This window comes from Bos indicus x Bos taurus, chromosome 19 (assembly GCF_003369695.1).
Source record: "Bos indicus x Bos taurus breed Angus x Brahman F1 hybrid chromosome 19, Bos_hybrid_MaternalHap_v2.0, whole genome shotgun sequence".
Classification (NCBI taxonomy): Eukaryota; Metazoa; Chordata; class Mammalia; order Artiodactyla; family Bovidae; genus Bos; species Bos indicus x Bos taurus.
Window position 1 is genome coordinate 41189321 of NC_040094.1, and position 17331 is coordinate 41206651.

Below are 17331 nucleotides of genomic sequence, written 5' to 3' on the forward strand. Positions count from 1 at the left end.
AGCCGGAGATGGGTCAGACAGCATCCATGTCCTCGGCAAGTCCTGGGCTACCTGGTAGGGTAATGAGTCCTGACAAACACACAGTCCATCATCACCAAGTCACACAGTGGCTCCATTGCCTAACCTCCAGTGGGTCCCTGTGTTCAACTCCTCCCTCCCCAACCGAAGATCTGCTTTCTGTCCTTACAGTTGGTTCCACTGTTTTCTGTACTGTTTGTTGTTCTGTTTTCTCCAGAAAGCCATGGTGGAATCCCACAGCACTCAGCCCCCTGAGTCTGGCTTCCTCTCCAATCTGTCCTTCAACATCCAGAGTGGTATTTCCAAAATAGCACTCTGCTTGCTCCCTGCCCCTCCCTGCACCATGCCTCCACTTCAGCCCAGATAGACCCTGCAGGGTCTGGCCTCTGCCCATGCCAGTCTATCTTTTTGTCTAAGAGCTTTATAGTTTCAGCTCCTACATGATGGGAAAACTTTATAAGAAAGATATCAGATTGGCAACCCCTGAAATGCTGCTCAATCTTCAGATCACAAAGAGAGAGAACCTCCCTCCAGACACATGAAACTCACTGAGGCATTATTTTTGCCAAGAAATCAAGCTCCCTGCATCCAATGACGAGTTTTATAAAAAATCAGAGGAACATGTGAAATGACATGCGGGGATACGATGACCAAAATCCAGACTGGGAAACTACAGAACAGATAACCCGGTTTCTTCAACAACAAAAAATTACAAGAAAAGAAAAGATGGGAAATCTCTAGGTTTCAAGAAATTTAGACACTTATCAAGCAGATGTAATGTGTTGACCTATTTGATTCAAATCCAAACTAGTGAACTATAAGAAGCATTTATGAGCAATTGGGGAAACTTTGAACTCTGATGAGATATTTGATAATATTAAGGAATTATGGTTAACTTTTTAAAGAGTGATAGTGGTATTGTGGTTATGGGTTTTTTTTTTAAGTCTTCACGTTTAAGAGATTCATTCTGAAGTACTTATGAGTGAAACGATGTCTCAGCTTTTTAAAAAGAGTTTTAAAAAATGTCTTATTTATTTTTAGTTTTGGCTGCACTGGGTCTTCATCGCTGTGCACGGGCTTTCCCTAGTTGCAGAGAGTGGGGGCTGCTCTAGTTTGGCGCGTGGACTTCTTACTGTGGTGGCTCCTCTGCTTGCAGAGCACAGGCTCCAGGGTTCGTGGGCTTCAGTAGTTATGGCGCCCAGGCTCAATTACCCCATGGCATGTAGGACCTTTCTGAACCAGGAGTCAAACTCGATTCTCCTGCATTGGCAGGCAGATTCTTAAACGTTGGACCACCAAGAGGTCCTCAGCTTTGTTTTGGGGGGCTTAAAAATTATTTCTCATGATTTTCTGGCTTAACTGGATAGTTCTGCTTTGTATGATCTTGACTGGGCCACTGGAAAAGACTGGGAGACCCAAAACAGTCTCATTTACTATGGCTGGTAGTTGGTACTCATGCTGCCTAGACGTGCAGCTGAGGTTTTTCACCAAAGGTCTTTGATGCTCCTTCATTTGAATCTTGGAGAAGGCAATGGCACCCCACTCCAACAGTCCTGCCTGGAAAATCCTTGGACGGAGGAGCCTGGTAGGCTGCAGTCCATGGGGTCGCTAAGAGTCAGACATGACTGAGTGACTTCACTTTCACTTTTCACTTTCATGCATTGGAGAAGGATATGGCAACCCACTCCAGTGTTCTTGCCTGGAGAATCCCAGGGACGGGGAAGCCTGGTGGGCTGCCATCTATGGGGTCGCACAGTCAGACCCGACTGAAGTGACTTAGCAGCAGCAGCAGCAGCATTTGAATCTCCTCCTAGGGTCTTTGAGCTCCTCACATTATAGCTTTCGGATTCTAAGAAAGTGCATTCTACTAGTGTTGGAGGGTCTCCTGTGGAGGTGTGGGTCGGCACTGGCAGCAGCAGTCCTGGAAGGGACCCCTTGGCCTAAGTTCTCTTCTCAACTTTGTTTTTAAAATAACCTAGAGGTTAGGGGAGAGAGTGTGAGCATAGTCATGACTATGCGTTGACACTGTTTGAAGCTGGGTAATTGGTACTTGGTGATGGGCTTCCCTCATAGCTCAGTTGGTAAAGAATCCACCTGCAATGCAGGAGACCCCGGTTCAATTTCTGGGTTGGGAAGATCCGCTGGAGAAGGGATAGGCTACCCACTCCAGTATTCTTGGGCTTCCCTTGTGGCTCAGCTGGTAAAGAATCCGCCTGTAATGTGGGAGACCCCAGTTCGATTCCTGGGTTGGGAAGATCCCCTGGAGAAAGCAAAGGCTACCCACTCCAGTAGCCTGGCCTGGAGAATTCCATGAACTGTATAGTCCATGGGGTCGCTTCCCTGGTGGCTTAAGAGGGTAAAGCGTCTGCCTGCAATGCGGGAGACCCGGGTTTGATCCCTGGGTCGGGAAGAACCCCTGGAGAAGGAAATGGCAACCCACTTTGGTACTCTTGCCTGGAAAATCCCATGGACAGAGGAGCCTGTTAGGCTACAGTCCATGGGGTCGAAAAGAGTCGGACATGACTGAGCATACATGTGATTCGGTACATGAATGAATTGGTACAATGAATCAGTACGTGCGATTCATTCTTTAATTTTGTATAAGCTTTGTCTTTTCAATTGGTTGGGCACGACGTGGTATCCCATTTTGCAGGTGAGGAAACGGACTCCTCAGAATGGCCCCAAATCACAGTGGGAGAGCCAGGTCCTGGCTGTTCTTTTCCCCCACGACTGCCTGACTGCCAGGTGGAATTCCTAAACCGCCGGTAGGGGATCCTCCCTGGAGAGCCCCTCCTTCTCTGCAGCCCTCCTGCTGGCAAGTGGTGTTGTCCTAGGGGGACTTTGAGAAGGACCAGCCACCACAGCCAGCCATCAGGCCAGACTTGGCAGGCCCAGCGCGGCCACCTGTGACCGAAGCACCCCAACCTTGGCTAATCCTGAGGAGAGGAGAGGCCGGGGAGTCAGGCCTTTCAGACAGAGATGGGCAGACAGGCTTCATCCATGCTCAGCCTGGAACCTGCTGGGGATTTACCCTGAAGAAAGTACTGCAGTCCAGAAATGAGAGGGGTGAAGATTTTGTTTCTTTTTAGCAAGATCTGAGGAGCCAGGGACCAGTGCAACCTGCCACCTGCCATGGTTCCCAGAACCATCTCATCAGTGGCTGCTCCTTGGGCTCGAGCTGGCTGGTACTGGCTTATGTGCTGGCCATGGATGCCCAGCACCAACTTCCAAAGTATGGGTGCGAGGGGTCCAGGCTGGGGTGAGTTACAGGGTTAGAATGAGTCACTTTTTTTTTTTTTTTAGTTTATTTATTTGGCTGGGTTGCAGCACGCAAGATCTTTCCTTGTAGTGCATGGACTTTCTAGTGGTGCGCAGGGTTAGTTGCTTCACAGCTCGTGGGCTCTTAGTTCCCCAACCAGGGAGCAAACCTGTGTCCCCTGCATTGCAAGGTGGATTCTTCACCCTGGACCACCGGAGAAGTCCCCGAGTCCCCTCTTAAGCATGTCCAGGTATTTAGGCTGCATAAAGATAGCACACAGTGACCTCTCATCGCCTGAGGCACAGGGCAGGAGACCAAGCCTTTCTATGTCAGGCAGTTAGTTGGAATATGTGAGGTAGATATCATTCCCATTTTACAAATGGGAAACTGAGGTTCAAGGAGAGTCCCCCCTGCCCCCTGAGGTCATAGATACAATTAGGGACAGAGGTCAGGCTCAGCCCATCTCACGAGTGGTGAACACAGTCCTTCCCTGCCTTGTCCTTTGTTCTCTGTCCCTATTCTTCTCAGTACTGGCCCCTCTGACGAACCTGGGCTGCTGGGGGCCTTTGGAGGTAGCTGGCTCAGCCTTGAGCTGGATACTGGAAATCAGCAGCCGGACGTCCTTGGTGACTGGCTGAGATCGCTGGCTTGCTGGAGGAGAGCCAGCAGTTGACAGTGTGGGGGACGAGGGACCCTCAGGTCACAGAGGGACTCAGGGCAAGATTCCCCAGCTCCAAGGATGCAGCATGACCCGCAGAGGCCAGACAGCAGAAGGGACTGCCAAGGAGAGCTGCCGTGCCGGATAGCGGAGGCCTGTGGTTATAAGGAAATCTGGGCTGGTGGAAGAAGGTAGAGGAAGTACAGGCTAGAGCCTCAGATAATGTCTTTTCAATTTTAAGTTATTGGGTTTGATTATCTTTAAAAACGTGCTTTTTAAAGAACATTTCAGAAATCAGAAAAAAGCTGTGGGAAAGGAAAGGAAATTCCCCATATGTCCCCCTGCTGAAGAGGACGCAGGCCCTGAGAGAGGGTGATGTGGGGCCTATGCAGCGGGTTGGCCCTGAAAGGCCTGCTGCACATCATGGACACATCATAGACACCAGCTCCTGGGGCTAGTGTGGCTGCTGTGAGCTGGGCACCAAGGTCTAGAGCTGTCCTGGGTACACCTGGACCTGTGGGAAGGTGTGGCCACAGGGTGGGCCTCCCTGCCTGCTCACGTATGGAGGTCAGAGAGGGCTGGTGCCAACTTTCTGGACTCTGGGAACAGATGCCCAGGATTCTAGGGGAGCCCACCTCTCTTAGGATGTTCTGGGAAGGTCGTCCAGACAGACAAAGCTCTGGCCAGTTCATTCTCTCCCTGCTCCCCAGACACCCTGGTCAATGAAACGTAGGCAGCCTCCAAGTTCATGGGTGGAGGACCTCCCAGTGCAGGCCTAAGGGGTCAGCTTCGGCTCAGTGGCCCTGCCTGGCTCCTTCCTCTTGCTCCAGTGCCAGGCACATTGAGGAGGGAGGGAGGGAGGAAAAGAGAGCGGCAGGGGAGTCCAAGGCCACTGGGAAGGATCCTTTCTTCTGAACCAGCTACATGAGCACTTTTCTAACAGTGTCTGGGAGCCCAAGGGTTCCAGTAGGGGTTTTAGGGCAGGCTGGGGAGCTCTGGGGGGAGCACTGTCTTTCTATCTGGGAGTTTGGCGTCATGGTGTATTTAGAAAAAGTTTTCAAGACTGAACCATTGATCTGGTCTGGCAGGCAGAAAAGATGACCCAGAGAGGTCAGGGATTGGTCCAACTTGCCCAGCAGTGGGGTGGGGTGAGGGGTCAGTGGCAGAACCTCAGCTTTGGGGCTGGGGTATGAGGGGTGCAGTAGTCTCTTCCCACAGAGCTTCCAGCTGGGGTGGGGAGTTGGGGGCGGGTGGGGAGAAGGAGGAACTGGATCTTAGGGAAGTTGGGTGTTGAAGACTGGAATCTAGGGCCTCAGGGGAGTGGGTGATCCTGGGGGCTGAGGCTGGCCCCCAGGGGTCCCCCATGATCTTTATACAGGAAGGGGTGTTGGGAAGTGGGGGTACCACTTGGGCTGAGAAGTGTTGTGCTGTACCAGGCCCTAATGAGGCCTGAAATTCAACTGCATATGGGTTGAGCTGTGATGGCCTCTGGCGTCCTCTTACAAGCCCAGGTCTGTTCCACTGAAGGGGCCAGTTTTTCTTTGCTGGGCATCTGGAGGGCCGTTTATCAAAAACTGTGTTTTCATGGCAAGCAGTTTGTTTTTACTTGGATTGGGTTTACCTCGAGGTGGTTTGGGGGAGACTGAGGAAGAGTGGGAGGTCAATGCTACTCCTTCCACCCCATGGGTCCCTCTAGGGATCCCTGTAGTGGAGCTGGGCCCTGTGACCTTTGAGTTTGAGGGGAAGCTGTAGGCAGGGACAGAATGGGCCACCGACACCCCACAAACCTGCAGCCAATGGGCATGTTCCTCTGCATCTAGTGCCCAACTGGTGCCCTGAGTTAGATCCACAGCAGAGTAGAAGTGGGCATTCCTATCTCGGTTTTCCAAAAGATTCCAGCGTATCTCCTCTCTCCCAGCCTTGGACCACCCACAGCCCTCTTACATGGATCAGATCAGTCCCATACAGGTTCCCACCTTTTGGTTACCTTCTCCCAAGCTGGTCTGTCCCAAACATCCAAGGGATGAGCTAGGGGTGGGAAGGGGCGCCTGGGTGAGTAGGAGTCATCCGGGGACTCAACCAGCAGTAGCTCTGGCTCCGCAACACGTGATCTGCACCCACCGCCCGCCCTTCCTTCTCCCTTCTCCCCTGCCTCCTCTAGATCTCTGGCGCCCGACGGGCCGAACCCTCGCGGAAATGCGGGCGTCTGGCTCCAGAGAGCCACCTCCGCCTCTGCGGCGGAAAGGCCGGCCCGCCTTGCCAGGGGGCGCGCTGGGTTGGGGAGGGCTGACTTTCAGCTCACCGGGCCCCGCCGAAGCCATCGAAGATGCGCCTTTTATTCCCGGGCCAGCAGCAGGAGGCTCGCGCGGCGCCCCAGCAATGAACCCATCCGTCGCGGAGCAAGGGGATTATTAGTTTGCTCTTCATGGAGAGTCGGTGGGCTGGGTGAAGGCCTTGAGAGATCGGGTGGGTGGAGGGAGGTCTGAACACCGCATCCAAGCACCACGGGGCCTCTAGGGGCGAAGCCCAGGCAGGACCCCGCGGGCGCGGCAGGCTCGGGTCTGCCCGCTCCCTGGGACCCGCGCCGGGTCCTCCCGACGGCTCCGAGCCGGCTCAGCCGCGCGGCTGCAGTGACACCCAGTGGCGGTGGCGGGAAGTGCAGGCGCCTGTCCCTCCGCTGCAGTTAAGGTCCGCGCCTCTCGAGGTTCCCACTCGTGGTTACGAGCGGGCACCCCCAGGAGAGAAGGCCTCGCTTTGCAGACTGCCCCGTGGGGCACTTCCCTTTCCCCTCCCCCAGTTTCCTCCCCTGCAGTCGCCCGAGCACTGGGAGATCCTGCAAGGCTGCAGTGCCCGGAAGGGCGGGGCGGGGCGCAGCGGCGGCGCTGGGCTGTGACCCTGAGCAGTTTCACTTCTGGATCCTGCTTGGGGTGTGATGGGAGAGTACCTGGGCTGGGGGAGGAGGCGGGGGACACACGGCTCGCCGAGGTCCAGCGCTCAGGACCCCGAGTAAAGGATGGGTTTTTACTTCTGGGGTGTCACGCGACCCACGCCTTCCTCCATTTTCCACCCCGCCCCACGGGTTCCACTCCGCTGTCCCCGGAGCTACGGCTCCTCCCCAGCAGCCGCCGCCTCCGCGGGGGCTGCCGACCCCCGGAGAGGCCCCGAGCGGCGTGGGCGGCAGGAGGAGCGAGCTGTGAAGCCGCAGGCAGGGGGTTAGGCTGCGGGCTGCTGAGACGCCGAGCTGTTTCTCAGAAGTGCAGTTGCCCCTCCCCTCACACCCCCCTCAGCTCCCACCTCGCACCGCACCCCTTCCCCCTGCCCCCACCCCGGCCTTCGCTGTCCTCTCCCAGGAAACCCCAACCCGGGAATCTGGTGTCTGGGTCCACGAAGATTTAAGAGAAGGTCCTGAGAGAGGACGGCGCGGGCAGGGCCGAGGTTCAGACCCAACCTCTCTGCTCATATTCCCAGCCTCCCACCATGCCACTGCCCTGTCCCCACCCCACCCCCAGCTTGTGGGCCAGGGTTGGAATTTTATAGAACGGGTTCCTGTGACCACTTGGGAAAATCTTAGGCCTCCAGTCTCCTGGCTCCAGCGCCCCACCTCCCTCCCAGTGCCTGAGTTTTGGGGGAGAGAAGGAAGAGCGGACAAAACCCTGTTTCTCTCCTATTCTTGTTTCTGGACAATGGGAAAGCCCTGGCTAGAGCAGTGGGGTTGAGGCCAGGCTGAGTCTGTTGGAAAAGAACTTCAGAAACCCCTGACTCCGGGCGGGGTAGGGTGGGGGTGGAATCTAGGCGCAGAGAGAGAAACCAAAGTGCCCAGGGTGACCCAGAGAGCGGCAGGGCTGAGGTTGGAACCCAGGAGTCTGGACACTCAGCTGGAGTTAATGAGGCCGGCGTTTGTTTTTTGGAGACTTCAGGGCTCTGCTGGATTCAGTGATTTGGTCTGCTTTCTCCCGCTTTCCCCCATCGTGGGCACACACACACAGTGTGTGAGGAGAGGGAGGTGGAGGTGCTGAGGATGTGATTCCAGTGGGGGTGGCATGGGGATGGAACCCCTGGAAGGATGAGCCTGGGGGAGGAGGCGGCATCTGCCCCCCTACTTCCCATCCACCAGCCACCCCCAGAGCTGTGGTTTATTTGACTAGGCAGCCCTTCTGGGCCCGGGGGTGGGGGGCGCTGGGGGGTTGAGGGGAAAGGCGAGGTGATGGGAAAAGGCTGCTCTGGGGCTCCCTGCCCCCTTAGTCCTGGGGAAGGGGGATGCTTGACATTACCCGCAGGCCCTCTAACCCCATTCTTTCCACTGCAGGCTCTTTCCTTGGGTATGTTCAGTTATTCTGGGGGAAGGTCTGTTATTTGGGGGGAAGGGAGGCAGCTGCCTACTTCACAGGTCAAGACAGAGTTAAAAACAAAACCGCAGCAAATTCAACACCCCGTGTCCTTCAGGGACTTTCCATGACACCTTCCTTCCCCCTCTCCCCTCAAGCCAGGGAGTACCTCCCCAGAGGGCCTCCCCACCCCAGGTGCAGTGGCTTTTGGCTTTTATGCAAACAACTGTCTGACTGGGAATGCTCTGCAGCCTGACCTTGTGTGCCCTGCCGCAGGAGCTCCTCTGCCAGCCCTCAGCAGGCCTGGCCTTCCCAGGACTCTCACCCTTTGCCCCCAACTCTTCCTCAGACTCTGGATTCCAGGGGATGGGAGGGAGGCCAGGAAGCCAGGTCCTTGGCCCTCTGCCTGCCCTGGGGTGGCAGTTGCCTGCAGGTGGAGGCTTGCACCGCAGCAGCCAGCAGCCAGGGTGAATGGCCTGGTTGTGTGGAGAGATGGGGGAGGGGGAGGGTGCAGGTGTTGGGTGGCCTCCAAGGCCAGGCCCACCCTGCCGCCTCTAAAGCATCCACTCAGTTCCTAAGAATTAGTAAAGGAAGCTATCCACAGGCTGGAAGAAAGGAGCCCCAACCCCAGCACCAGTCAACTGCTCAGCTGGCTCCTCAGCCAAAGGGGAGTCTCCCTGCCTCCTTCTCCTCCTTTTCTCTCTCAGCTGCTTCGGCTTTGGGAAGGGAGTGAGGATGGGAAAGGCCGCAGACCATCCTCTCCAAGGCTACCGAGCGGCCATTTTTAAATGTATTCAATGCTCCCAAACACGAGCAGGCTGCAAAGCTGTTCTTCCCTCCCTGGCCTTAGTGTTCAGATTGGAAAACCAGGTGGAGAGCCTCAGGACAGCCTGGTGATGCTGAAGGGAGGGAGATGGTGCTGAACACAGAGCCATGAAAGCTGCCACCAACCTGGCCCCATGTTAGCTAGTCCTGACCTTCAGCAGCGTCTTCCTCCCACCTCTTCCCCAGAGGAAGGGAACAGTGCTCTGGGTGAGGCTGAGCAGAAGGCCAGACCAGCTCTCAGACTCTTTTCTGAGACAGAATAGAGGATATCAAGACAGGAAGAGAGCCACATGATCCCAGCACCATTCTCCGAGGAGTCAGCCCCACCGGCACCCAGCTTGGGCCTCCAAGTACCTACAGACTACATCTCAATGTGGTGGCTGAGTTCAACTGCAAGTTGAGTTTCCCAGAGTGGATGTTTCTGAGACCCCAGAGATGGAAAAATCAGGAGTTGCCTATCCTTTAGGAAGGATCCCTGCTGGGAAGGGAGGGCGGGGTCGTGTCTTGGAACTGGGAGACACCATGCCCAGTGTGTCTGTTTGCCATGCCCAGGCCCCCAACCTCCTCAGGTCCCTTTAGTGAACTAAGGGCCAGTGGACCCAGAGTCCCACCATGGGCACACGGGGCCAGCAGCAGGACACCAGCGGCAGGTTGAGCAAGACATCAGGCAAGATGTTTTAGTTCAATGATAATTCTGCTTATCTAAGTATCTGAACTTTAAGAAAGAGCCAGAGGGACTAGATTAAGAAAATATACCTAGGGGCAGAAGGAATTCCATTTTCCGACAACAGCAGCAAGTGACAGGCATGCGCGAGGATTAAACACACCAGTATTTTTTATTTCATTTTTCAATGTAAAAATCAAACATAAGAAAGAAACTTTGAAAACTATCAGCAGGGTTGTTTTCAACGCGGGAATGCACTCATTAGGGTTCTGGCAAGGTGAGCATTGCTACATTTCAGAAGCTGAACCTGTACAGTCTTTACAGAGGAGTAGGGCGCTACAGTGCTCCAACGGGTCGGACTCCAGGGTCAAGAGGGAAGGTCACTGCTGGGCAGGGAGGGCATTTCTGAGAAACCCAGACGAGAGTGCTGTGAGCACAGGCTGTGTCAAAACCACTCGGCAAGGTCTCCCTCCCTCACTCCTGGTGGGAAGGCAGCCCTGAGCCCCAAACCACGGTCCCTTCTCCGCCCCCTCCCCCACCCCATCATTCTGCAGACAAGGGTCATCCACAGACCACACGTGTGGTGGCTTTGGCAGCCAGAAATTAAAAATAAGCTACGGTTTTTCCAGTAGCCAAAATGATCCCTCACCAAAGCTTACAGACTGAGAACTTGAGCATGCAAAACCACAGTCTGGGTAAAGGGATGTCTGCTTTTCAAATGACCTGCTAATTCTTTGCAACCCACAGTAATTTGGTTTCTGTGAACCCACAGAAGCAGGCTCACTGAAAAGGGCCTTGTCTGCTAACCTGGAAAAGTCCTTGTGTAAATGAGTCACTGGCAATGGGATCAGTCATTTTTAAGGCTGCCCCATTTTCCTAACATGTCAAAAGGTCTCTTCTCAGTCTTCTTAGGAGAGGAAGAAGCAAAGCTGCCCCCACATACAGAAAATGAAGTAGGCCCCACAGATGTGTGACTTGGGCTTGGGAGAAGGTGGGTGACATCATGGGACTGCTCTTGGGCTTTCTAGAGTGGGATTGATGGAGAGATGGATGGTGAGGGCCACTTGAGGGAACTAAATCGCTGGGAGAATTAATGGTGGAGGGCTCATAAGATGGTGAGGGAGCAAAGCCAGTCTACTTATCTGACAGCAAAATCATGAAGTTTCTGTACCGTGTGGTTCATACCCATTGGTTCTAAGGTTCAGCATATTCTTTACTCTTAGGCATTAAAACAATATGATGCAAACTGTGTGTTCGGGATCAATTGCCTCTAACAGCAAGTGAATTTCTATCATGGTCTTAGTATGATTTTTGAATATTTTCCATGTCTTTAAATCCAGATACAGAAATACGTGGAAAATCTACAGCCACCCAACATAATCCACCCCCTTCCCCCCAAAAAACAAAGTAATGTTACCTAATAGACAAAATTACATAAAACCTCACAACATCCTTGGGAGGTAGATATTGTTATGTCCTTACATTTTTAAAAATCAAAACATTAACATTCCAGTTTCAAATAACAATTCAATATCAGCATATGACAGTTCACTATTGTAATATTCAGAGGAAACTTGCATCCAGCTTCTTCAAAGTGCAAAGACCTGTTTCTCATGTTGACGACACGGTGTGGGACAGGCTATATACAGCTTGGGTCAACAAAGGCACAGTCTTGTGCTAGGAGCTACACAAGTCGAAAGTCTAGACCTCTCTTCTAGGCTCTTCCAAGTCCACAGTCACTGATCATTCTCAGACCTTTTCAGTCGGTTAGGCTTAGAGACGAGTCCTTTCCCTGGGATGGCCCAGGTTTGGCTTTTGGTTTTAGGTCAAAATTGTCCTTTTCACAGGCACTTAAATCCCCAATCATTCTGCTTCCTGAACTCTGCCTATAGAGAGTCTCTGAACTGTACTGTCTGAGCACAAAAATAGCTTTAAAATTCTTTTAAAAGATGAGGAAGATCACTGCGTATCTCTTATCTCCTGCACAGCCTGAGTCCATTTTCTAGGGCAAACTTTTCATCACTCCCCTTTCTTTTCTCTTCTTGAGCTCAAACTTCTAATTCTCTTTGTCAAAGAGCCTGGACACTCCGAGGACTCAAATCTTGAGTGTTTCCAAATCTCCACTAGAGGCCAACGTACCTACTCATAGTGGGGTACACTTTAAAGTCAGGACTTCAAACACTAAACATTTAACATTTACACTGCAGTCTTACTGCCGGTCCTAGGATATATATCAGAAGTATTGCTTTTTCCCCCTAAAAACATTCTAAACCTCACATTTAGCTGAGGGAAAAAAAAGCAGAGGAGGGGAATAAAAAGTGATACAGAAGCTCCTTGGAAAAAGCATTATGCTGATGCTAGATTTGTTACTAACACAGTGTTTCAACTGAATAAAATGTTGTGTTTTTAAACATCTCTCTTTGCAAAAGAAATCTGAGGTCATTTTACTTCTGGGTCTGGCAAAATGTTAAATAAACCTTGCCTTTAAAAGGTGAGACATTTTGTCACTGATAAAGTTGGAAGCTGAGTCAGGAACAGCTTAGAATGGATAACAAAGCATAACATTAGCTAGCTTATCTGTGTCAAGGTTAATATCTTCTTGGAAGACTGACTTAAGGAATCTAAAGACTGGTGGATTTATTAACATTTTTTCCTGGTGGTGGTGTGGAGTGTAATAGGGGAGACACTTCTACCAGGGAACTGAAGGAGGGAACACAGGCAACACTTCCAATAACAATCAAGAACGTTTGGGGAACAGCTCTCTTCCTTTTCCACTCTTACCACCTTGGCTGTAAGGGAATTTTTCACAGGTTTGGTTGCTCCTCAGATTTCGGCCTCCTGGGTGTGCCGTGGGGGCCTGGCTAACAAGAGGATTGGGGAAAGTGAAGGAGAGAGAAAACCTACACAGCTCACAGTCACAGGGACTCTGGCTGAGAAAAGAACTGTGTTGTCAGAAGCTGACGAAGACCTCACTGTAAGGCAGGGTCAGATGTAAATCTTAACCTGCCCTCCTCTCTAGGCATCTTGCTAAGGTTCTTCACCTCCTTCCCAACCCCAAGCGAGGGAGAGGGGTAAGTAGGATAAAGAGTGTCTGCAGAAGTGTTTACCTGTGTTGTGGCAACTGCTACATTCCACCCTGTTCCATTTCAAGATTTAAGAATGTGGAGTTTCCACATACACATTTTCTCTGGACTTGACATGTCCCAATCCAAGGCTCAAAATGCAACAATGAATGTGCAGCCTGTGTGAGGGGTCATCTCACTCATAAAACTGACCTCAGAACGATGGAAATCATTCAGAAAATCCATTAGTCACAGAGACAACCAGGGTCATAGCTGCAGAGTCCCCATCTTGGTGGGAAGGGCTTTAGTTTCACTATCCTAAGGTGCAGAAGACGATGTCTTCTCTAAAGACTCTCCCACTAATCTGGTGGAAATACTCGCCTTCCCTAGCTTTCTCTTCTGCTAATCCTTGCTTCCGAATTCTCTTCCTTTTGTCCCCTGAAGAGTCAACAGGATGTGTGGTATTTCAAAAATATAACAAGCAGGTCCTCTTTCACAATGGGTGTAAGCAACCTGGTGTGGCTTGGGGTCTAGGATCACAGAGACACAGGGATGTTCAGGATCCCGCACACTGAAATCCAGCTAGTCTTCTGGCTGAAATCCCAAACATGTTGGGACTGTTGCCATGGAATTTCACAAAATCTTTTTTTCCTGAGACAGACGCCATGCTACAAAGAAGGATAAGCCATTTGTGCAGTCTGAGGTGGAACATTTAAATTACTGGCAGCACACAGACGCATTGAGTTTGAGCCTAATGCATAAAGCCCTTTCGAAATATCAAGGCAGATACATAAAACACTGTTCTACCAGGAACTGGGGATTCTTGCCTCTGCTAGAAATGTTCACACAACTGACTCTTAATTTGTAAAGAGGCTCCATGAAGTGGTCCCCGGAAGCAGCATTGATTTTTCCTAACACGGTTACTTTCAAAGGAGAGAAAAATAAGGCTCTGTAAGCAGCCGCAGGCGCCAGTCTGTGCGCACACTCGGGGGCAAGATCAAGATGCCTTCCTGTTTTTTGTTCCTCCCCTTCACACTCACAACTCAGTGGTTACAGGAAAAACTTAACAACACTACCATTTTCACACCAAAGAAATGTGGAACATATATTCACATACACTTACTCTTCTGCTCAATACCCATACACCAAGAGGCTCAAAAAGAAATAATTGTGGTTACTACACAATCACATAAATGTAAAGCTGGAAAAGACCTTCAGAGAACATCAAAATCCAATCCAACCCCTAACTCTATGGTTGAGGAAACTTAGTTTTAAGAGTTAAGTGATTTGCCCAAAGTCATTCCGCTAATTAGTGGCAAACATGGAATTCAGCTAACAGATTGTGTGACCCCTATTCCACTGCTAATTTTACAATTATCACAACACTTTTCCTTGACAGCATGTCTCCCATAATTAATGAGAAAGACGGCCAACACATCTGCAGAACCAAGAGCAAATTTTTAGGAAACTGTGGAATACAACAGCTCCATTTAAAGTGTGTGTGGGGGGGGCTGGAGCCCCCAACCTGCCTGATGGAGGACAGCCGCCGGCAGAGCTGCTCTCTCCTCACCCATTCTGAAGCTCAGCTCTGATCATGGTGTCTAGCCTTGATTCCTTCCTGTGGGGTGGGGGAGACTAAGTCATACTTTTGGTATGATTCTTTGGTTTTTGTTTTTTTGTGTTTTTTTTTTTTTTCAAAAGTCATTGGCAAGTTTGCTTTGGGTTTGTACACCAATACTCCACGAAGGAGATAAAAAACTTCCGGGTGGGTTGTTCCTCCCTCCCTCCATCCCTGGTGATGCTGCTGAATCACTCCCCCTTCAGAACCACGCCTGCCAATCTCCATCGTAGGAAAAGGATGCCATCATCCAAGCAGACAACCTCCTGGAGTTCCAATGACAGACAGTCTATGTTTAAACCACTGGTTCTTCTGATACAGAGTTTCTTCTGTGCATGGTTTAACCCAAAGCAGCTTTAATGGGACAGGGGAGGATAAAAAGTAGAAGTGGAAGTATCATCGGAAAACTTGGGTTTTTTTGCTTGTGTGATAAGAGGTGGATCTGATGCTTGGAGAGTAGGGGCTTTTGGTAACTTATTTTATGGCTGTTCTTTTCCTTACTGTTAGACTGTAATTTGGGATGGAGAGTTCACATTCTAACCCTTCAAACTTGTGTGAAGTGCACATGGGCTGGTTTCCCAGCAAGGTTAGCTGGTCAACAGTTCTTCTCTGTGGACCCGAGCATAGGACTATGAGGCTTTTCCACAAATGGCCAATGTATTTAGAAAACAATGTCTCACACAGCACAACCAGGGGACTCTTCTGATTGGCAATAGACTCCAAAGAACGCCTGTCTATTGCTACAAAAGATTATGACCAAATATTTCATTGGCTTTTAAATATAAAATTCATTGGCTTTTAAATTTCCCTGATGGGAAAACACAGGTTTCACAAAAGTAGTAACATGATATATCTGCAAACGATTTCTGAATGGGGACAGCATTTCTCTGCTGCCCACGTGAACGTGATCCTTTGGACACTAAAATGTTGTGGAAAGGGGTTTGGAACTGAGTTTGAGAGTGATTTGTTAGGCATTATCAGTTTTTAAAAATGATATGGAATGATCAGGTGACACTCATCTCTGGGCCTGGGTGTTCACTTCAGCATGGCTCTGTGTTCTCCTCTGGCTATATGAGACGAGAACTCATAACGATCATGGCTTCGATATCCACACATGTTACACTCAAAAGGGTCACGAAAGCCATGGCAACCCATGTGAATAGTGAACATCACATAATCCAGGAAGAGGACTCGGCAGTGGTCACACCGGTACACATCCGTCACCTCCCCTTCTTTGTTGATCACTTTGATGGAGTCTCTTGGGCAGATGGGTGGGGGCTTGAGGAGTTCATAAGAGCGGGGGCCCTCCTTCAGAAGTGGCATCCCATTGCGGGCCCGAGGAGGGACCATGGGGTTTTGCTGATAGATGTGATTCTGGCGTTCCTCGTGGTTGCTGTCAGTGTCCGTGGAGTCGTGGCCACTGTTGGTGGGGGATAGACCTCTTTCAGAAGGCAGGCTCTTCTCTGGCAGGTGGATGTTCTTCTTTTCCAGCTCCTGGGGGGCACCATTTGGCATCTCAGAGCGGGTGAGGGCTATGGGGTACATGCTGCTGATAACCGGGACCATTTCTGAGGTGGGAGCAGGTGGCGTCTGGACCAAGGGGCGCAGGGCTTCGGCCCCGAGATAGCTGATGGCGTTATTGATGGCCTGGTCCATCATCCGGGTCTGGATCATCTCACTCTCCTTCTCGTACATGTAGCTAGGATTATAGCTGACATCAAAGCAGTGGCGCTTCTCACCTACAACAAGGGAAAGAAGCGGTGACAAAAGGAACAGCACAGAGGCACAGAGTTTTTAAAATGATTTTCTGGAGTCCTTGAGAAATGAGGAAGGACAAGTTGCCTGCTTAAGAACACTCAGCCCAGGTGAAATGGTCCTGCACGGTGCTGAAGTCTCAAGGGACAGTGGTTGACAGCACATGTTTGGACAGTCAAAATAACTGAAACCAGCAGGCAAGAGGGAGTCAGAGATGTCACTAAGTTGAGGCTACAATGTGAGTTGTTTCCACTGCTCATGTCAGAGGGGAACCCTGGAGAAAAGAAGCAGGAGAACATCAGGAGGGGGCTTAGGAGGGGGTGGGGAGTTGCCAGTGTCAGGAGCGTGGGGGCTTCTGTCTCTCTACTGTTCGTGAACTCTGAAGATGCAGTCCATTCCTGAACTCTTAGTTTGCTTGTTCTTTTCTGCTTGTAATAGTAGGGAGCCAGGGGGCCGGATGTGCTGCAAAAAGTGGGGATGCTCTGACTTCGGCAGTTTTTTAAATAGCTGCAGAGGCAGAAAAAACAGCCCCCAAAACTCCAACTTACCACTCCTGAAACACATCGGTTATTAGATGGACTGAGATTTAAATAAAAGCGCTTCAAAGGCAGGGAGTTTTAGAAAGGCTCTCTTGATGAAAGATCGTGATGTTTGTCCTCATAAAGTGTGTTATTCTTCTTTTGTTTGAAAAGATGTGTCATTGATACATATGTGATCATTAGGACTTATCTCACACTTAACTGAAAAATTTATTTGTGGTCACCCTCTCCTACTTCTCATGTCAAACTGCTGAGAAATTTTGAAAACAGAGTTTAGCCACCTTCAGGGCGTGTGGGTGTTCTGTTAGAAAACAGGCTCTTTGGCCACAGGGAAGGCACAAGCTGGGTCTGCAGTGATGGCAGGCGTGCTCGATGGTGAGTGGCTGGTGGACGCACGAGAAAGTGGGGAAGACGTGTCAAGGGCTGGGAGTGAGGTCACTCCTGATGCTTTTTCATTCTGTAGACACTGGATTCTGAGAGATCTGGCAAACGAAAACCTCTCTTCCCTAACATTTCCGAAGCATGTTATGCTTGTTCCAAAACTTGTCACTGCCACACAGTAAGGGCTTCAGGGAGGAAAAAACACAAAAAGGATTGAAAGAACCAGC

The 17331-nt window shown here is 50.9% G+C and overlaps 1 protein-coding gene across 4 annotated transcripts in view; it reads right to left on the reverse strand.

Annotated features, from left to right (window-relative positions):
• Positions 1–9902: 9902 nt before the first annotated feature.
• IKZF3 (IKAROS family zinc finger 3) overlaps positions 9903–17331 on the reverse strand; it is a 93521-nt gene continuing 86092 nt past the window's right edge. For all 4 annotated transcript variants that reach the window (XM_027517825.1, XM_027517826.1, XM_027517828.1 and 1 more), the window contains one exon: positions 9903–16168. In XM_027517825.1, coding sequence (XP_027373626.1) covers positions 15465–16168 — 704 coding nt within the window. In that variant the 3' untranslated portion in view covers positions 9903–15464. The remainder of the gene's footprint in view (positions 16169–17331) is intronic.